This window comes from Pyrenophora tritici-repentis, chromosome 1 (assembly GCF_003171515.1).
Source record: "Pyrenophora tritici-repentis strain M4 chromosome 1, whole genome shotgun sequence".
Taxonomy (NCBI): domain Eukaryota; kingdom Fungi; phylum Ascomycota; class Dothideomycetes; order Pleosporales; family Pleosporaceae; genus Pyrenophora; species Pyrenophora tritici-repentis.
In genome coordinates, this window is record NC_089390.1 from 8,770,315 (window position 1) to 8,789,705 (window position 19,391).

The 19,391-nt window shown below is 51.0% G+C and overlaps 6 protein-coding genes across 6 annotated transcripts; 2 read left to right on the forward strand and 4 right to left on the reverse strand.

Moving 5' to 3' along the window:
* Positions 1–695: 695 nt before the first annotated feature.
* PtrM4_033910 (PI31-Prot-N multi-domain protein) lies at positions 696–1,909 on the reverse strand (the record flags this gene model as incomplete). The annotated part of the gene is made up of 2 exons (XM_001939215.1): positions 696–1,666; positions 1,720–1,909. 2 exons carry the CDS (start codon positions 1,907–1,909, stop codon positions 696–698), a joined length of 1,161 nt encoding a protein of 386 aa, XP_001939250.1.
* A 543-nt stretch (positions 1,910–2,452) lies between these two features.
* Positions 2,453–3,941, reverse strand: PtrM4_033920 (WD repeat domain phosphoinositide-interacting protein 2; the record flags this gene model as incomplete). The annotated part of the gene is made up of 5 exons (XM_001939216.2): positions 2,453–2,507; positions 2,558–3,428; positions 3,474–3,633; positions 3,686–3,840; positions 3,896–3,941. The coding sequence occupies 5 exons, from the start codon at positions 3,939–3,941 to the stop codon at positions 2,453–2,455; spliced, it is 1,287 nt and encodes a 428-aa protein (XP_001939251.1).
* A 362-nt stretch (positions 3,942–4,303) lies between these two features.
* PtrM4_033930 (O-Methyltransferase involved in polyketide biosynthesis) lies at positions 4,304–7,828 on the forward strand (the record flags this gene model as incomplete). The annotated part of the gene is made up of 6 exons (XM_066104063.1): positions 4,304–4,402; positions 4,535–4,637; positions 4,703–4,820; positions 4,875–5,239; positions 5,293–5,310; positions 5,364–7,828. The coding sequence occupies 6 exons, from the start codon at positions 4,304–4,306 to the stop codon at positions 7,826–7,828; spliced, it is 3,168 nt and encodes a 1,055-aa protein (XP_065966265.1).
* Positions 7,829–8,019: 191 nt separating this feature from the next.
* Positions 8,020–9,576, reverse strand: PtrM4_033940 (ModF, ABC-type molybdenum transport system, ATPase component-photorepair protein PhrA; the record flags this gene model as incomplete). The annotated part of the gene is made up of 2 exons (XM_001939218.2): positions 8,020–9,329; positions 9,381–9,576. 2 exons carry the CDS (start codon positions 9,574–9,576, stop codon positions 8,020–8,022), a joined length of 1,506 nt encoding a protein of 501 aa, XP_001939253.2.
* A 1,433-nt stretch (positions 9,577–11,009) lies between these two features.
* Positions 11,010–12,907, reverse strand: PtrM4_033950 (ProP, Permease major facilitator superfamily; the record flags this gene model as incomplete). Its single annotated transcript, XM_001939220.1, has 3 exons — positions 11,010–11,536; positions 11,587–12,478; positions 12,542–12,907. 3 exons carry the CDS (start codon positions 12,905–12,907, stop codon positions 11,010–11,012), a joined length of 1,785 nt encoding a protein of 594 aa, XP_001939255.1.
* Positions 12,908–14,020: 1,113 nt separating this feature from the next.
* Positions 14,021–16,291, forward strand: PtrM4_033960 (Protamine-P2 domain containing protein; the record flags this gene model as incomplete). Its single annotated transcript, XM_066104064.1, has 3 exons — positions 14,021–14,809; positions 14,903–16,154; positions 16,215–16,291. The coding sequence occupies 3 exons, from the start codon at positions 14,021–14,023 to the stop codon at positions 16,289–16,291; spliced, it is 2,118 nt and encodes a 705-aa protein (XP_065966266.1).
* Between the last annotated feature and the right edge of the window lie 3,100 nt (positions 16,292–19,391).

The window sequence follows — 19,391 nt, forward strand, 5'->3', positions numbered from 1 at the left end:
GGAGGACATGGGACTTTGCACAGCCGAAATGCTGTCCTGCATCTACCGACATACTGTATGGCCTCTCGTGGTGTGGTACTGGTAACACTGCTCTAATGGCGGGCATACGGAACTACATACTATTCTTAGAGCATTAGGGGTTGTAGATTGGGAGATGGGGTTGGAGTCAGTACAAACAACTTGTACATGTGAGAAACCCAGCACTCTACCTGCAAGACAACCAAAGCCCCCGGGCTCTGCTCTACAGACCAGGTTTCGTTACACAAGCTGCGTAGAAGCATGCCTAATGTGCACTAGCATGTCATCTAGACACTGTTACGTCGAACAAGTTAATAAATCATATATTTGTTACCCTCCTAGACACTGCACTCGAGCAATTTTCACTGAAAGTGGCGGCATGGGTAAGGGTTTGACACATGGTATCACTTGCTCCAACACTGACACGCTTCACTCAATTAAAGGACCAGTTCATAAGGCGATGTCGTTTAGTATTCTATTCATATCATGGTAGACTAGCTATCATACTGGAATCGCACGGCCTGCGAGTAGAGGGGCAGCACCGCCACCTCACCTGTGCCGCATGCACATCAACCATCTGCGCCCTATGCTACTGTCGTTATTCGTAATGTCGTTAAGCCTCATCTCGCTTCTCTAATCATACAATATCATCTTCCACCTGCTGGGGGTGAAGATGATTAGATGAAATCACCGTCCCCGAACCCACCGAATGGATTGGGCGGCCGTCCACCTGCTCCGCCAAAGGCTCCAGGTCCGCCGAACGCGCCTCGACCAGGGAACATGGGACCTCTTCCTCTATCCTCCCTCCTTGGGTCTCCAGGGGCCACTATATCGTATCTTGCGCCCGGAGGAGCCATAGGATCATATCCGCCCTGTCCGCCCTGGCCGCGGAACAGCGGGTCGTCGAATGTGGGATGCATACCACCGCCGCCGAAACCACCTGGTCGTGGCAGTCCTCCAGCTAGATGTGCACGTAGAGGATCGTTTGGTCCAAGACCTTGTGGGTATAAATCGTCGTGGCCAATGTTGACGGGATATCGATCCTCTGGAAGGCGGCCCGGTCGTTGGTTTATTCCTAACTCGTCGTCGAAACGCGGAATGGGCTCGGGCAAGTGTCGGCCTGAGTGCGGTCGCGCAGCAAGAGGGTCGTCGAACGGGTGGGGTCGCGCAGGACCTGGCTCGGTGGGAGGTTGGCGCGGATTGTGAGGTTCGCCACGTTCTGGTTCATGTCGATCTGCTGCTGATGTGGGTTGACTATCTGTGCTGCTCTCTTCGTATTCAGGTTTATTGATACCCGGTGCTAGCTTCTGGATCACAGAGATCTTGAGAAGCGAACCAAGGTCGTTTAGTCGGCCTGCTGAGATGAAGAGCTCTTGCACCTTCTGTGACACTTGTTCAGTTGGTGTATCTTCGGAAACGCTAAAGGGCAGCTGTGACTCGGAAATGTAGTCTTTGGTCGTGACTTCGAAATTTGTAGTCTTGTCATCGCCCAATGCAAGAGCGTATACAACAGCTTTGCCACCCAGTCGGTTGACCTTGACGAGGTACTCCATGGCGGATTGTGCGTGCGCATATCGGAACTCGTATGTGGAAGATGCGTTCCACTTTGCGGGTAGTGCCTGTGGGTTTTCGGCGTCTGCGTATGCTTCTATGAGCAACCAAGTTATGACAGGTGATGCAAGGGTGAATGTGCGTGCCTACCTATTCGCTCGTCCTCTCCAAGGCCAATGAGGCGGAAGCCCACGGCAAGCATGCCCGCATGAACGGCCAGTGCGACAGCTTCGGTGCCGTTCTTGAGCTTTGATGCATCGCCCTTGGGGAAGGATGTAGCCATGAAGAGCGCGAGCGAACCTGCGCTCAGTGGATTGCCTGTTGTGTTTTCGAGGACCATGGCCACGTTTTCTGTGTGTGTGATGTTCGTATCTGATAGTTTTGTAGTTGCTACGGATTAATTAGAGGATGCAAAAGCTTCGAGTGTGAAGGATTAAAAGAAAGATTTATAGTGAGAGAGTGTGCTGATTCATGTAACGACATTTCGCGAACCATGAGGCAGAAGCATCAACCAATGACGCATAGGCGGGGTCCGGGGCGCGCTAGCAATGCACATGCGGGACTGCCATCTTTGATCTGCACGCCCAACGCCTCACGATATCTGTTCATGCACGATTATAAGCTGCAAAGACCGATTAGCTTTCTTCAGTGTGACTCCATGACATCACGACTGAAACAAAGGCGTCGTTCAGAATCAGGTTATATTACTGAGCGACGAGGTTGCTCAATGTGCGCCAACACGTATTTGTGAACAACGATACTACAAAGGGGAGATGCGCCAACCCATGGGGAATAATGTGGGATGAAATAACGCCAAGTGCAATGCAACAATAAGTCATGAACGTATTCAAAGAAAATCAAATGGATAGGGAATTCGAGAAATCTACTCTGGGACATCTTGTGACGTGCTTGCGGCAAGCTCGTTTGGTTCAAGGAGTCTGCAAAAGTTAGTAGGCGTCGCGCAATGAGAAGCGAACAGGCGACTTACGAATACTGCTTGTATAGAGTACCCTCACCTCCTTTCTCGAGATCGACGTTGAAAACGTAGTAGTTGCCTTCGCTTGTGACTACCATGATTTGGGGGCCATTGTTATTCAGTGCAACCACGTTCCTTGGGGGACCCGATGAGGACGTCGTTGGCGAACGTGGTATTTTGACCCAAGCAAAATCGCGCGAGGGCTCCCAGATCTCCGCTACTGCGCTGGGTAGGTATCCGCCGACAGTCGCGGCAAACGACTTTCCAACCGTTTGTGATGTGCGTCGGATCAAGCTTCCAAACGTGGGGTTTATCGCTTTGCGCTCTGGAAACGATACATCTGCTATGCTCGCATCAAACTCGTCGGCAGTCTCCTCGCTTGCCCGGCTACTGGTGCGCTGATGAGAAGCGGCCGTCGGTTTCGTAGGCCCAGAGGATACGCTGTTACTTCTACTGTTGGGCGCACCCAGGCGGAAGATGTGAACAGTCTCGGTTGCCGAGGATACGCTGAGCAGGGTGGACGTCGAATTAAACGACATGCTGTAAATCCTAGCTGGTATTGAACCCCGTCTGAACTGGTACAGCTTCTGCGCATCCGGTATCGAAAAGACTCGGATTATGGTGCCCTTCTCAGATGCCGTAGCAAGCAAAGTACCGTCATTGTTTAGTGCAATGCACGAAAGCGGCGAGTTGTGCGCCTCGATGACATTGACTGCCTCCATCTTGGTTGCATCATATATAAGAACCTCTCCGCTGGTTGGAGCAATATGATCGGCCTTGGGCGGAGCATGTGAAGGCGGCTGGAAGGTAGCAGGCGCGGCTTTGGTGGGGAGCGGGTATACGAGGTAGTTGTTGTCCGATGATGCTGACAGGGCGCATATGGCTATGAAACTTAGTGTCTGTAGACGTCTTGGTCTGGTGGGCTTACCGTTGGGGTTCGGGGATGTCTTCTCAGTCTTCAGCATCTGCATGTTGCTTATATCGTAAATGTAGAGTTCTGATTCAAGCACAACTACGAGGCGCTTTCTGTTCATCCGCATTGCTAGAATGGCTGTGCGGAACGTCATCTCGCATATAGTCGAATGCCTCTTGACAAAATCAGTGGATGTCGGGCCAGGGATACGCGTCTGTGAGACGAACCTTGGTGTTTTGTATTCGCAGCACGCGAGGCGACAGTGTTAGGGCAACGAGCGATGTGGAAAAGAGCATCTCGAGGCTGGAAACATCTCCCTCACGCGACTCGGACTGCTTGTTGAACGGGTCGGTGGTATATATGCGATAGCCATTTGTTGTACCTGGGAACCAAGCTCAGTATATCACCCCCAACTATATTCTAACGTTACCACATACCGACGCCCAAATGGCTGTGATCCTGGTTGAATGTTACGAAATTCATGGCTGCCGTTGGTATTCGACTCGGTCTTGTGTCGGATGTTCGGGGAGCTACGTTATAGCTGTGGGTGATGGCTAGGCAGCTGCGCAGAAGCGGTCAGCCCTGTGGGCGACGTGGAGAGGCGATGTTTGCCTGAGGCTATAGCGATGCAGTGGCCAGCTTGTACAAGTGCCTAGTCAAGCCAAAGAAGGAAGCCGTTGAAAACGCTGGTCGCCAGCTGCCGGCTGACGGTGTTGAACCGATGTTCACGCGCGCATGCAGGGATCCTGGCCATGAGCTTAGCCCCGCGCAGTGGCTGTGCGCTAGAAAACATTACTCGTTGTAGTAGCCATCCACACATCAAAAAAGTCACCACGTCAACAAACATGGCCATGATGGGCAATATGCCGCCCAAAAAGAGCGCTCCGAAGCGCAAAGGCAACCAGAAAACCTTACGGGAGAGACGAGATGTTGACATCATGAACGTGAGCGCTCCCAACCTCACCCAGCCGACCATGTCTCTACTACTACTGAGTCTATTTCCAGCCCGAATTGATCTCAAAATGAGCATGCAGGCTATCCTGCTTGGAAAGTCACTGGACTGACATGGTAGTTAGACAAACGACAGCAGCATTGTATCCAAAAGGAGTGTTTCTAAACTGTACCTCACAAATGAACCAGACTTCTATGAGCCATTCGTCCCGAAATTTGTTCGACGCAGTACGCAGCTTCTCGCTCACCAATTTGGCCTGAGACATGCACTGACTTCGTACATCAACAACCAGACCCTTTGATCAACCGCGGATATTGGCTACGCATGCACGCCATTGAACAGGCTGTCCGTAGATTTCTGGAATTGGAAAATGACAAGCAGAAGATTGTGATAAACTTGGGATCTGGCTAGTAAGACAGTAGCAGTTGGCTCCTGTGCCGACACGAGACACTAAATTTGAGTAGCGATCCGTTACCTTTCCAATTCTGGCATAGGTATGCTTCTCTTGCAGAGTCGGCCACATTTGTAGATGTCGACTACCCGCAGTTGATGGAGCGGAAACGAGATCGTATGCTCAGTAATAGCCTTCTTCGAGACGCTTTGCTCAAGACCAAGCTCCGCACATCCGAGCAGCCTGTTTACCTTCGAAGTGACGGCTATATGGCACTGGGCTGTGATCTAAAAGACCTTGTAACGCTTGAACGTGTTTTACGGGCCGAGTTCGACATTCCGGCGGCCTCAGTCCTGTTCGTCGCCGAGGTTTCTGTGACTTACATGCCGCTAAAAGACTCTGATACTCTCATACAGTGGGCTAGTACCCTGGAAGACGGTATTTTGGCCCCAAGTCCTGTTTGACAGGGGTATACTGATCATCACCTACAGCTCGCTTCTGTATACTGGGTATGCAGCCCTTCTACATGCAGCATTGAACAGACTGATCTTACACCATCTAGAACAATATCTGCCACAGGGCCCGGAACATCCCTTTGCCAAGACTATGTTGTCTCACTTCGACAAACTACAGGCATCAATCAAGGCGGTCAAGTTACACTCCTCGCTGGCTCAGCAAGCGTCTCGTTTCCGCAACGCGGGTTGGCCAACACTAATCATGGCCCGCAATCTATGGGACCTTTGGTCGGATGATTCCTTTACTCCTCCCACTATCAGGCGCGGGCTAGATGCCTTTGAGCCGTTTGACGAGTGGGAAGAATTTGCGCTTTTTGGCGGTCATTACTTCCTACTTGTTGCATCAAATGCGGAACAAGGGACATCTACCGAGAAATTGTGTGATGAGACAGCCATCAAAGAGTGCAGCAAAGCTACCGATGCGGAGAGTATCACCTTACAATCTTGGAAGCAACCAACCGGTGAAGCCCTGACAGCGCGACGTTTCACAGCTGCATTCGCTCTTGACAGGGACTCGGTGGCCATCCATGGTGGACAAGGGACACAGGCCCGTCTCGCTGATATGGATGTGTTGAAGCGACAAGATGATATCGAGGATCGCACGACCCAACCTTCTAGCCAGCTGCCTACTGCACGCATGTGCCATACTATCACATCAATGTCCAACGGTGAAGCACTGTTGGTCGGAGGACGCGGATCGCCAACGCAGGCTTGTGCAGATTCATGCTGGCTGTTCAAGGACAGGACTTGGACCAGAGTGGATGGCCTCGTGCCAGCTCGCTACCGGCATTCTGCCGTCGCCGTTATGTTGGGGTGTGGGGACACACAAGAACACGGTGTCCTTGTCTTCGGTGGCAAAGCCAGTGACGGCACAGTACTCGATGCCGATGACTGCTGTGCCCTATGGACTGCCAACAACGGATGGCACAGCATTCCCGTCGACGGAGCGCGTCCGTCTGCACGCTTTGGTGCCGCCATGTCTACGATCGACTCAGCACAAAATCGCGGGTTGCTGACAGGAGGTGGGAACCAAAGCGGCGTGGTTGTGGAGGACGCCGTGTGGGAGTGGTCCATTTCCGCACCAACACCACGACTAAGATTTAATGACCGCACCAATGACGTCCGCAGCAATCTGGAAAACTCTGCATATGCACGTATAGGTTCCAGCCTGGTTCCTTGGGGCAAGTCGTTGATGATGATTGGAGGTGTTTCAAAGAAGCATATCCACAGTCTGTCAGACGACTTTCTACTTTTAACATGCAGTGACACGACTATAGAGGTGGAACAACCCAGTATGCATGTGTTGCCACCAACAACATGGCCTTTGCTAGTGGGTGTAGGGGCCGTTTCAACCTCCGCAGGCGAGATTGTGCTTACAGGAGGGGGAGCGGTATGCTTCTCGATGGGAAGCTACTGGAACGAGGATCCGCTCATTCTCACTGCTGGGTCTAAGCAAGGGTCAAAGCCATGGCGTCGTGTTGTGCCGAGTCATAGCAGCGGCACAGCAGGCACGGTACAAGCGAAAGTCGCTGGAGCTGCACCTCAAACTCGGCGAAAGCAAGTTTGTGCGAAGAGGAAGCCCGATATCTCTGCACGCACTACCGAGATCACGAGGGTACAGCTCAAGTCGTCAGATGACTTTGCAAGCCTAGTTGCAGCTTCCAAACCCGTCATCATCGAAGGTCTCGATATCGGGCCGTGCACAGACCTGTGGACTCTAGACTACCTGAAAGAAAAACTTGGCCCCCAAAGAGAACTCGTGATCCACGAGTGTCCGTCAGATCGCATGACGTTCAAGGACAAGAACTTTGCCTACGTAAAAAAATCGGTGGCAGACTTCTTAGATGGGATTGCACAAGGCTCGCACGCATATCTTCGCGCCGTATCATCAAGCCAACCAAACAAGCTGCCCACTAAACTTGAAGATGACTTTCCCAACATTGCCAGCGACTTCAGGTTGCCCGATGTTTGCAGTGTAGTGAAGGAAAACTACCATTCCTCTCCCCTCCGTATCTCGGGCCCTGTATCCCTCTGGCTCCACTACGACGTCCTCTCCAACGTCCTCTGCCAGATTCGCGGTAACAAAACTCTTTATCTCTACCCTCCATCTGATGTCTCATATCTAGACTACCCGCCTGGAGGCTCATCTTCCAACACTGATGTACTAACCTCCAAGCACCCCAAACTGCGGAACACACATCCCCATGTCGCTTCCCTCAAGCCCGGTGATATTCTCTTCATACCGCCCATGTGGAGTCATACCGCTACGCCAGAGGATGGCGTAAGTGTAGCAGTCAATGTTTTCTGGAAGGGATTGGACAAGGGGTATGCGGCTGGTAAAGATGTCTACGGAAACAGAGACTTGCAAGCGTATGAGAATGGTAGGAGGGATGTCGAGAAGATCGTGAGAGCGTTCAAGGACATACCTGTTGATGTATCACGGTTTTACCTGGAGAGGTTGGCCGGCGAGATTTTGGAAAGAGCCAAGAAGATGGGGGAGAAGAAGATTTGAGAGGATGTTGGGAAGGAGTGATGGTTCATGTAGACGTTGAGAGTTTCTGTGGCATTTGTAACACCGATGTCCTTTTCAACATTGATAAATATTAGTCCATGTCCGTAACTTAATATCAGTCTTGTGCAATCTTATCTTATTATGTCTGATCATTTGGTTAAACTACCTATGATTATTTGTATCATACACAGTTATGCCCATCTCAGCCATCCTGCACACTCATCTTCCCACACTTCCCCCCACCGCCTTTCATCCAACTCCACTGGCCCATCCCATTTCCCGACCCTTGGCGCGCCCGTCCCCGGTTCCGGAAGACAGATCCACTCCCTGATACATCCAGGGACCTCCTGTCTACTATGACTAACACAAAGTAACGCCTGATGATCCTGCAGGCCGTTGACAACAACCTCCCCGTCCCTCTTCACCGGTCTCAGCCCCGCCTCCGAAGTCTCCAGAGCCATGGACTGGCCTTGACTTAGGAACAAAAGACATTTATCTCTCACCAAATCATCCATACCACTGAACGCTTCGTCGAGGATAACAATATCGGGATTACGAATCGTGGCACGGAGAAAGAGTAGAACCCGTTGGGCTGAGAATGACAGTTCACCAAAGAGCGTTTCGCTGGCCCATCCAAGATCCTTTGAGCCTTCTTTCTCACTCGCCTTGAAGCCAGTAGCCGGTCTCAGTTCTTTCTCAAACCACACCAGAGAAGTTTCCACGCGCCTCCTCGCCTCATCATCAAGCCTTGGTTTCGTAATCGGAGTATCGCTCCACGCACTCTCGAGCGCCGTTCTTATTCTCAGATGTTTAGGAAAGAGGGCATGTACCTCTGGGCTCGCATGACCCATGCGAGCCTGAATCTCGAAAATCGTGATGCCTGGAACACCTGGCTCTGGGAGACGCGAGCGCTGGAAGAGCTTTACGGGCACGGAGTAGGTTTGTGGATGGTCGGAGGTCACGAGACTGAGGAGCGTTGTTTTGCCTGAGCCGTTTGCGCCAAAGATACCCCAGCGTTGGCCTCGGTGGACGGTCCAGTGGAGGCCGAATTGGGGTGTACCGGTGTATTGGTCAGGCTGTTGCCAGTCGCCCAAGACAGAATTTGTACCATATGATATGCGTACGCCTTGCATCTCGACGATGGGTTCTCCGATGGGGGTATCCGACGTGTCAATTTTCTTGTATCCATCTCGACTCAGTGTTGTTGTAGTCTGCAATTCTGTGGCTGATTCTTGCTGTATGCCTACTGACATTGACGCTTTGTCACCACCCGTTGCTTGTCTTTCAAGTCCTTCATTTCTCGCCTGGAGAATATTCAAAACCTCATCTTTCGGACCCAAACTCTCAACTTTCCCATCTTGCCCCGCATACACAACATGCGTGACCCAGTCCGGAATATCATCCTGCGGTCTCAGCGAGAGTACAATACGAGGCGCGTTAACTTCCGCAAGACGATGTAATACCTTAGAGATATGCCTTGTAACGATCGGATCTAAGCCAACTACTCAGAAATTAGTATACCACTTTTCTATACGCATACACCTGAACCTACTGAACGGCGCATCCAAACACAACATTTCGGGCGCACTCAACAACGCCTTTGCAATCCTCGCTCTCCTACTCTGCCCATTACTCAACATATTGACTGGCTTCTCGATAAACCTTTCTAGCTCCAAGTCCCGCATGACCCTCTTCATGTCCTCCTCTCCCACGCTTTTAGCTTTGAGTTCCTCTTCCCCAGGATTCATCGTTACGATCCCGGTTAGATATCGTTGCACTGTGAAATCCGTGTCTTCTTTGAGTGACTCGTACCGGGCCGAGAGATAGGCACCACCAAAGGCCTTACGTTCCACATCAAAGCCCACATACTCTATCGCACGCTCTGGAAACCGAAGTCTGGGCTTCTTCTCCGTGATGGCGGGACTAAGGAGGTAAGGGAATGACCGGGCTGTCGGTGGAAAACAAAGTAACTGCCCACGCAAAATTTGGAGAAACGCAGTTCGGATATCAGATGAGGGACTGAGGATGGCCCAATGCTCATTTGGCGATGAGAAGGAGGGCAATGAAATCGTCAAGTCGGGAAATAAAGCTGGGTTTGCAGATGCATTCTGTCTAACTTTGACCGAAGGATGTTGCCGATAAAAAGTACCATTCGTGATGCTCACAATGGGCAGCGAAGAATAAAGTCTACGTGAAGCATGTAGTCTTGCGCATCTTGTAGCTGCAAAGAACAGCGCTGGTGTTCTTCGCATGGCGGAAAAATCAGTGTGTTGCTATGGCTCCGCGGTGGAAATAAGAACGAAGCATGACGTCGCGGGATATCATCTGCCGAGGTACGTGATAGCCGCCGCATCACGATCAGAGTGCACGGTGGTGAGTATACAAGTCCTAGACTATCACACGAGCAAACCGCCATGATTCCCAGCCTCCAGCCCTCAAGGCCAAAAGTAACTACTCTCAAACCCGCAGCAGCACAACAACTAACGCCCAACCTCCAGCCTCCACAACACTCCTCACACCACCCACCCGCGCAACAACAACAGCGACGCGTCTTCCACTCCCCATCCCATGTCCCCTCCCAACAATCACAACTTCCTACAAATCCGCCTTTGAACTCTGCGCGACCCCGATCGCAAATCGAAGCCATGCCGCCATTCGGTCCCGCTCAAACACCCGCTACTTTCTTCACACCCGTCTACGATAGCGCGATACGGCATCCAGTCTTCTTCACGCAGAATCTAAAAAAACCGCCGTTTCCAATACCGCAGGTTGCTGCTCAGAGCTGGAATCCGGTGGCGAGCGGATATGTTGCGGAGCAGAGGAGGAGCGGTGAGGTAGCTGGGAAGACGAAGTTGTGAGAGTTTTGGCTTAAGGGCTGGATGGATGTGCATGGCATGGTGCTTTGGAGTGTTGAGCGAGTTATAATTGGTTATGATGATTTGATAAGATATCAGGGGCTAGTATGGTTTGTACTTTGTGATCGAGTTTTTGGACAGCGAGCTTACGGCAGGTGTAATTTTGCGGGATTGTTCAATCGTATAACATTGCCATCTTGATATGTGCTACTTAGTGTAGCGGGTATCTTACTATTCCACACGTGTCCGCTGCCATGCAATCTTAGTTTCACCGACCATCATTTCATCTCTTGTTGCGCCTAGCGCACAGACGACCTATTCCAGCTCTACAAACTCTGCCTGCCCACGAGTTGGCTAGGTAGTAGTGCCGTTGTGATGACACAGCCCAGTGTCACGCCACCAGCCAGGTATAGCACACTGTTGATATCCCTTCCTGTACCTCCGCCGGCATATAAATGTTGCGCGATGAGCGGACTGACAATGCCAAAGAGTCTGCCCCAGAAACTTGCGATACCACACGCCGTGCCTCTGATCGGTGCTGGGAAAGCTTCAGGCGTCCATCCGTACAAGACCGAGTTGAACATGGACTGGAAGAAATACTCCATGACATTGAATCCGATGTTTGACCCCGCGGAATTGACGCTGCTGAAGAGGAAGATGGAGATACCCATCAACGCAGAAGAAACAACCATAGTCCACTTGCGGCCTACTCGCGATGCTCGGTAAGATAGCGTCCCGAGGACAACGCCAAAGACACCAGGGAGATAGATGAAGATGTAGGATCGGTACGTGTAGCGAAGGGAAAGATCCAGAGCGCCATTCTTCACCGCTAGAATCTGCGGGAGATAAGTACCTAAACGCATGTTAATACATAAACTCCATTTGCGATTCAACAAAACTTACCCGCAACTGTGAATCCCCAGTAGTCACAAATGTACGTCAGCCATACCAAGAGCGTCAGCCTCGTCATCTGGAAGTTCGAGAACAGGAGCTTGAAACGATCGCCTTCTAGTTTGAGCTTCTCACCCCACGTAGACTCTAGCTGTTTGGCACCGCCTCCAAGTGTGGGTCCAATGCTCCGAGCGGATTCGAATTGGCGTTCCAGAGATTCGAGATCCTCTAGTCTCAACCTGCATGTGGTATTGTTGTACTGAGCTATAGTTTGTAGCACTTTGATAGCGTCGGCGTCCTTTCCTCGGTAGATGAGGAACTTGGGGGACTCTTGGAAGTCGAAGAGAACTGAACGGAGAAGGAACACAACAATAGTGACGCCTCCCAGAGTGAACAACAGGTACCGCCATCCCATGTTGTCCTCTCTCGAGCAACATGCGGCTCCTTTGGCCACCATTCCGCATGCAGGCAGAGCTCGAGCACCCTCTGAAAAGTTGGGGCTACAGGACCAGTTGGGTATGAAACCGTATGCCAGAACTGAACAGATAACCACCCCAATTGGCTGGAAGATGGATAATAAAGGCAGAAGGTAGCGTTTGCTCTGCGGTGTTGCTTCCAAAGTAATGGTTGTGTCGATTGGAATGTTGCCTCCAACGCCAAACCCAGTAAAGGCCGTGAGAATGAGAATGCCGTTGTAGCTGCTTGGGGCTCCGATACAGGTTCCGAAAATGCAAGCAAAGAAGACCGTCAGGTTGAAAGAGAACTTGCGTCCGATGACGTCCACTAGGACACCCCAAACGAACGCACCGGCTGTAAGTCCGATTGAGAAGGCCGTGGAGAGTTGACCTGTCTGATCAGCCCCAAACCCAAGCTCTTGCTGCATTGGTGACAAAACGAGTCCAAACTAAAGATGGGCGAACAATGTCAGCCACGTCTCACACGCATTGCACATGTGAAATATACTTACTGCTTGTGCCCACATCAGGTCAATCATGTAACCTGCCCCACATAACACCCAGATCGACCATTGATATCGTCCCATGCCCATGAGATCGATTTCACGGTTGACAAGTAGGCATTTCTTCTCGTACAAGGAAACATCACCATCTCCCAACTCTTCCACTAACGAATATGAGCGCTCAAGATCGTCAGATTGATCATGCACGATAAGCTTCTCTTTGTCAGCTTCTGAATGTGTTGCTTCTCCTGGCGTCGGTTTGTGATAAGAGTCCGCGTTATCTAGAGTCGAATAGTTCCGTGAGGATGAGGGAACGACCTCGCTAGCGTTCAATAGCGCCTCATGTTCACCTGTTGCATTGTTTTCTCGCGACATTGTTGATTTTCGTGCTCACGCTTTTCGAAACTGGGATTCCGGAGAAGTCCCTCTTTAACTCAATTCTCCCCTCTCACATGTGTACTGTAGGCTGCCACACGGGCGGCAGTACGCTCCGCGGCGGCGGAAGGACTAGGGTGTGTTGGGCGAAAGCTAAGCGACGCCTGATAAGCCGCCTTGATTACGCCAGGATACGGAGTAGCTTCGGTGTCATAACTTTCGAAGGATGCAGCCAGGGCGTGTCCGCAGGTGTTGAATACCAGGCGCTAATGCCTGACGGCGCAGAACTGGTAGGTCATGCTCCTCAACACTTGTTTTTCTGCCAACAACATGAGACAGCAACGACTCCGGCTATGCAGCAAAATAGTGGAAAGTCCATGGAGATCGCCATATTCCTTGGTATACAATGAAGAGTACGATCGCATTGAAAACCATCAAAGGATGAGTCCTTCTGGAGAGTATGGTAGGCATCACAGTGATATGAAACGAAAGCCTCAGATAGTCAGAACCTCTGAGGAACCTCTTCAAGCCGAATCAGCAAGCACTCACATCAAGCTTATCCCTTCAACTCTTGCTGTACGGCGACCTGATGTTGTCGCGGAGAAAACAGTATCGTACACTGTATGAGACAGACGCCGACCCCGGCGGCTGATATGAGGGATGGGATTTTGAAAGCGGACATGCATATTGTGAGATCGCGATCATGTACATGACGAGATAGCCCTCGAACTGAGGGTGCTGCGGTGGAAGACTATGTGGGGGCCTTAGGTCTCATCCGGACGACATCCAAATTAGGTGGGGATGTGCAGATTTTTCTACCGATCAGGAGGGTACAGCATGCAAACCATCTCGATCTGAAATTGGTCACAAGGTCAAGGACATGAAGGATTGAATGAAAGACGGAGAGAGTGAGTTGCTTGAAGTGTACGTTGTGCATAGAAGGTGCAAGTGTCGCCGTAGATGCAGCTTTTCGCAGAACGGGACTAGCTCCACTTTACGTACGCTCGCCAAGAGCGGACGGGGAAGTCTGTGCGCCGCGACTGGAACTTTTTTTCGAAGGCATAGGCAAAGAACAAAAGTGCGAAGACTGCTTTGAATTTTACATTTTGCACAATGGCTCCCCGTAGAAAACGCCAGCGCCTCTCTCTAGATGGCGCAGAAGCCGTCACCGCCACTGCCGACGCTGAACCGTCCTCCAATGCCGCCAAAGTGACGCCCAAGGAAGTCGCGCGCAGACAACTCTTCGTTCGCGGACTTGCGCCCAATGTCACCAGCGAAGACCTGACTGAATACTTTTCAGAGTCATATCCAATTAAAAACGCCCTCGTCGTCCTGGACAAGGAGACTAGGGAATCGAAAAGCTACGGCTTCGTCACATTCGCCGATGTAGAGGATGCACAGAGGGCGAAGGAGGAGCTGAACAACACCGAGATCAAGGGCAAGAAGATCAAGGTCGACTTTGCCGAGGCAAGACAACGCGAAGGCGAAGAGAAGCGACCCAGGGCTGGTGATCGGGCCAAGGCAGAGCGCGAGCAGCAAATCAAGGAAGCGCAAACACCAAAACTCATCATTCGAAATCTGCCGTGGACAATCAAGACGCAAGAGGACTTGCAGAAGCTTTTCAGAAGCTACGGAAAAGTCAACTTTGTCAATCTGCCCAAGAAACCCAACGGCGAACTGCGGGGGTTCGGATTCGTGTCGTTGCGAGGAAAGAAGAACGCAGAGCGGGCGATACAAGAGCTCAACGGCAAGGAAATCGATGAAAGGCCCATTGCTGTTGACTGGGCTGTAGACCGGGATACGTGGCAGAGTCTACAAAAGACTGAGCAGGAGGGGGATGACGAAGCTAAAGCAGGAGCCGAGGATGAGGATAAAGACATGGACGACGCTGAAAGCTCTGTGGTCAGTTCCGATGACGACTCTGAAGCCGACGGGAGCGACGAAGATGAAGAGGACGACGACGACAATGAGGACGACAGCAATACCGATTACGAGGACATATCGGAAGATGACGAGGAAGGTGGCATTCAGCTGGATGATAACCGACCGAAACGCGAGGAATACACACTTTTTGTACGCAATGTACCTTTCACAGTAGACGACGAGCGTCTCAAGGAGCACTTTCAGCAGTTTGGTGGCATACGCTTTGCGCGCGTCGTTGTAGACCGCGAAACCGAACGACCAAAGGGCACCGGCTTCGTATCCTTCTTCACGGAGGAGGATATGATCAACTGCCTAAAGGGCGTCCCACGAGTCAAGTTACAAAAGAAGAACCTTGACAAGAAGGACGGCTCCACCATCACCGTTACACACTCTGTACTCGAAGACGAAGATGCCGACCCAACAGGCAAGTACACCATCGATGGCCGCATTCTACAGATAAGCCGTGCTGTCGACAAGAACGAAGCTACTCGTCTCACTGCAGAAGGCGCGGCATCCCGCTTCAACCGCGACAAAGACAAGCGTCGCCTCTACTTGCTCTCAGAAGGAACCATTAGTTCGAATTCTCCCTTATACCAAAAGCTATCACCCTCTGAGATCAAGATGCGCGAAGAGAGCGCAACCATGCGACGCAAACAGATCCAAGAGAATCCTTCGCTTCATTTGTCTCTAACCCGTCTCTCAGTCCGCAATATACCCCGCAGCATCACTTCCAAGGACCTCAAGCAGCTTGCTCGTAGCGCCGTCGTCGGTTTCGCTGCCGATGTCAAAGAGGGTAAACGCCAGAAACTCAACAAGGAAGAAGTCATCCGCGGCGGTCAAGAAATGCTCGTCGCCGAGAAGATGCGCAAGAAGAAGGGCAAAGGTATCGTGAAGCAAGCCAAAGTTGTCTACGAAACACCAGCTGGTAGCAAGGTCTCTGAGGACACCGGCGCGGGAAGGAGTAGAGGCTACGGATTCATCGAGTACTACACACACCGCAACGCCCTCATGGGTCTGCGCTGGCTCAACGGCCATGCCGTAGACTACAAGATCAAAAACGACCCTTCCATCAAGAACAACAAAAAGAAGGCCCAGGAAGCCCTCGAAGACAAGCGAAAACGCCTTATCGTTGAGTTTGCCATTGAAAATGCAAATGTGGTAAACCGACGCTCGGACCGCGAGGAAAAAGCTCGCGAGCCACCAAAGCCGAAGGGCGAGGCTGACAACGTCGACGATGTCGAGCAGGGTGCGACGAAGGGTCGGAAGCGTAAGCGAGATTCAAGTGCGGTAGGAAAAACGGGCAGAGGCAAACCTGATGCGAAGGGTAAGCAGCAAGGTTCGGGTGCGGATGCTGGCGCGGATTCCGCTGCAGGTAAGACCAAAGATGGAAAGCTTGCACAGAGAACTAGGATTATCGCGAAGAAGAGGCAGGCGCGGAAGGCAAAGAGAGCTGGGAAGTAAGCAATTAGCCGTTGTCCTGTAGGGATGTCTTTTTTCTTCTCCTCGCAAATGTGCAAATGTAGCATCAGTTGCCGTATTGATACCATCAAATGTGAAAAGTGATTGTCGTTGGAGCTTTTATACTATGACACTTCCCTACATCTTCTCTATTGCAACAGCACGTTCGTCACAACATACTACAACGTGACCAAAAAATACGACATCTGTCTCCTCGGACCATTATGCCCACGCTTCATGACCGAAGAATTGCCCCACCCATGCACGCGCGACTCGAGCGTTGCTCTTTACTGCATCTATCCGCCACTTCTTGCTCACCGATTACGGCATACCCGTTATCTTGGGAGCTCGTTACAGATTCGTTCAGTTAGCGATAATGTAGTGCGACGGACCCTTTATGGTGATGCGTCCACTACGGTGGCTGGATATGTAGGGGCGGAAGTGGGATGTCACATCCGCAGCGTTGGAGGTGGGGGTCAAACGGGGATGTATGCGGGTTGAAGGACATCATGGGCGGTAATGGTGATGGGAGGACGTGGGATATTTATCTGTTAGGTTGTTTTGCTGACAGTGGTCCTCAAAGCCTTGTCCCTCATATAGGATATTATCTCATCTGCTCCCGGGGAATTTATAGGGATAGTATGCGTGAATTCTGTCAAATTTTGTATCTTGTCGGTATGGCAGCCCAGCGATAGATACCTGGCCTGCCAGCTATTCGGTGTTTTGACCCGAAAGGCATGGCTTGGACAGGGAGATTTTCATCGGAGAAGTGACGAAACAATTTGGGAACACCACATGGGCCAGTACGCCACAAACAGGCCCCCTCGTCTCGTCTTCCCGAAAGTGAACTCACGCATATGCTCGTGCTCAGGCGGCTGGTCCCGACGGTGCCCGTAGATGCAAACCCACTGCATTGGACCCAGCCATCATTGTACTGCCGACTTGTGTATGCGGCAGATGTACCCGGGGTACTACATATGTTTTATCGAGTCAGTGAACATGATTAGAGTTCCGATGCATACTCATTCCATCGCGTGCAAATTTTTGCTACGATCGATCTTGTGTCTGGGAAATGTGATTAATATGTTACTAGTGTTAGAGGAAAGTCGGCTCTTGTACGTGTATATACCAGAGGTAGGCTTTTCCAGCATGGTAGCTGTCAGCTCCTACGCTAAAGCATGCCACCCGACTGTTCTGGAAGTAGTGCGCCACCACACCAACCAGAATCTATATGCGGTAAGCTGACACCATGCAGTACGGAAGGAGCCGGAAAACGATAGTGATCCAAAAGAAAACGTCTTATTCAAAGCATTCTAACTCGAAGCAAGCGAGGTAACGTAGTATAACTTCGTCAAGACAGCTAGAAGACTGAGCACTCGACCTGAACCTACGTTACGCCAGTATGGGCAAATTCACTCAAATCTTAGCGATGCATTTTTGTGACTTCAAATCATGCCATGTGTATTGCACTGGCGCACAAGATTCGGTTCTTCCTTCTCGTTCTTAAGGTGTTGTTGCACTAAACATACCAGTGAAACGACAACCATGCTGCTGTGGAAAGGCAAAACCCATAGAACTAACTACCTACACCAGATCGCGCGGACCTCTTTCCATCAAGCACAGTTGTATTGACGCCGCTTTGGAACCCTGTCGTGTACCCCGGCTCATCAGCCGGTTCCCCGCCTTGTTCGCAATATTGTTGAAAAACAGAGTCGCGTGCTTGAAGTTAGTGTTCCTTAGTTAGGGTTACAAGCGAAGAACATGATTTCCATCATACTAAATGATAGGTCGGCAAAGATGGACGAGATCCATACTGACATTGCAGCATGATCGTAAGCTTAAAGAGTCCAGTATTGGTAGGTCGGCGATGCTTGTGACAAACTTAGCCTTGTCTGTAGCTGAGCAGTTTGTGGAGTATGCAGGTAGGACACATTCAAACAAGCGGGGAATATGCTTTTTCATCGCGAAGGCAGACATATGCTTATCGGCCTTGGACACTGGTGTTGAGTTGTTCCTGTGTTCGCTCCTGCTTCATAGTGAATGGATGAAATTCAGCTCGACCCTCACGTGCTGTCACATTCACCTATGAAATATTGAAGGTGACATATTGACTAACTCGCTGGACACATGTCGATGTACATAAGACCTGCATATCATTCCTAGCCTAGCGAGCGTGTCTGAAAAGCAGAAGCCCAGATCGCACTGAGTTCTCTAAGAGAAATTTAGTGTAGCCTCACCAGCATTGCACGGTCTGAATAGAGAGACCCCCGAAGAAACCATGATGCTGTGGAATCAATTCTCATCCAGCATGGTGATGTGGTGGCATAGAACCCAACCTTGGAATTGTTCTGCATGGTGCCTAGGTAGATTCAACGAAGCCGCCAAGAAAGTAGCGTAAAACCGACTCCATACATGCGAGTGTGATGTTGGCTGTATGTGTTGTGTGCTGCTACTTAGAAGTACGGTGTTTGTCCGGTGCGTGACTATTTGCTGCTTCTGCAATGTAAAACGACAGATATCTTTTTCGATTCTACCAAACACGCGTGAAGTTTGATAGACACAACTTGCACCGTGATGCTTATAAAACTAGGACGGATCATATGACGCGTGTGCAGCAGCTTGCCGGAACAAGCGCGACAAGGGGTCTTCTACCTACCTAGTCAATACAAGGGTTGACCACGTCCCAGGTTCGCGGATCGAGTATCCTAGGAGCCGCTCAAGCATACGTTCGATACGACCAAAACTTAGACAACGGCGCTTGGTGCGGGCCGTATACCAACACGCTGATGCACAACGATGGCGCATCAAGCCTGGTACCAGGCTATGTCTGCGCCTCTTCATGACGTGTTTGTGTGGGGGGAAACACGTTCTTGTCTCTTGGAAACCCTGGCCGTTGAGAGATTGAGGCGCCTAGAATTGTGAATCTGATTATGTTTGTGCATGTGACACTCTAGTAGTCAAGGATATGTACTTGGAAGCCAACACTGCGGGCGGTGGTGTGTTACCTACTACTCTGCATGCGTTCTCTTCGAATATTTAAATTTCTCTGCGGAGCGCGCCTGTGATTAGTTGCACAAACCACATTCTGTGAATGTGGTGCTGG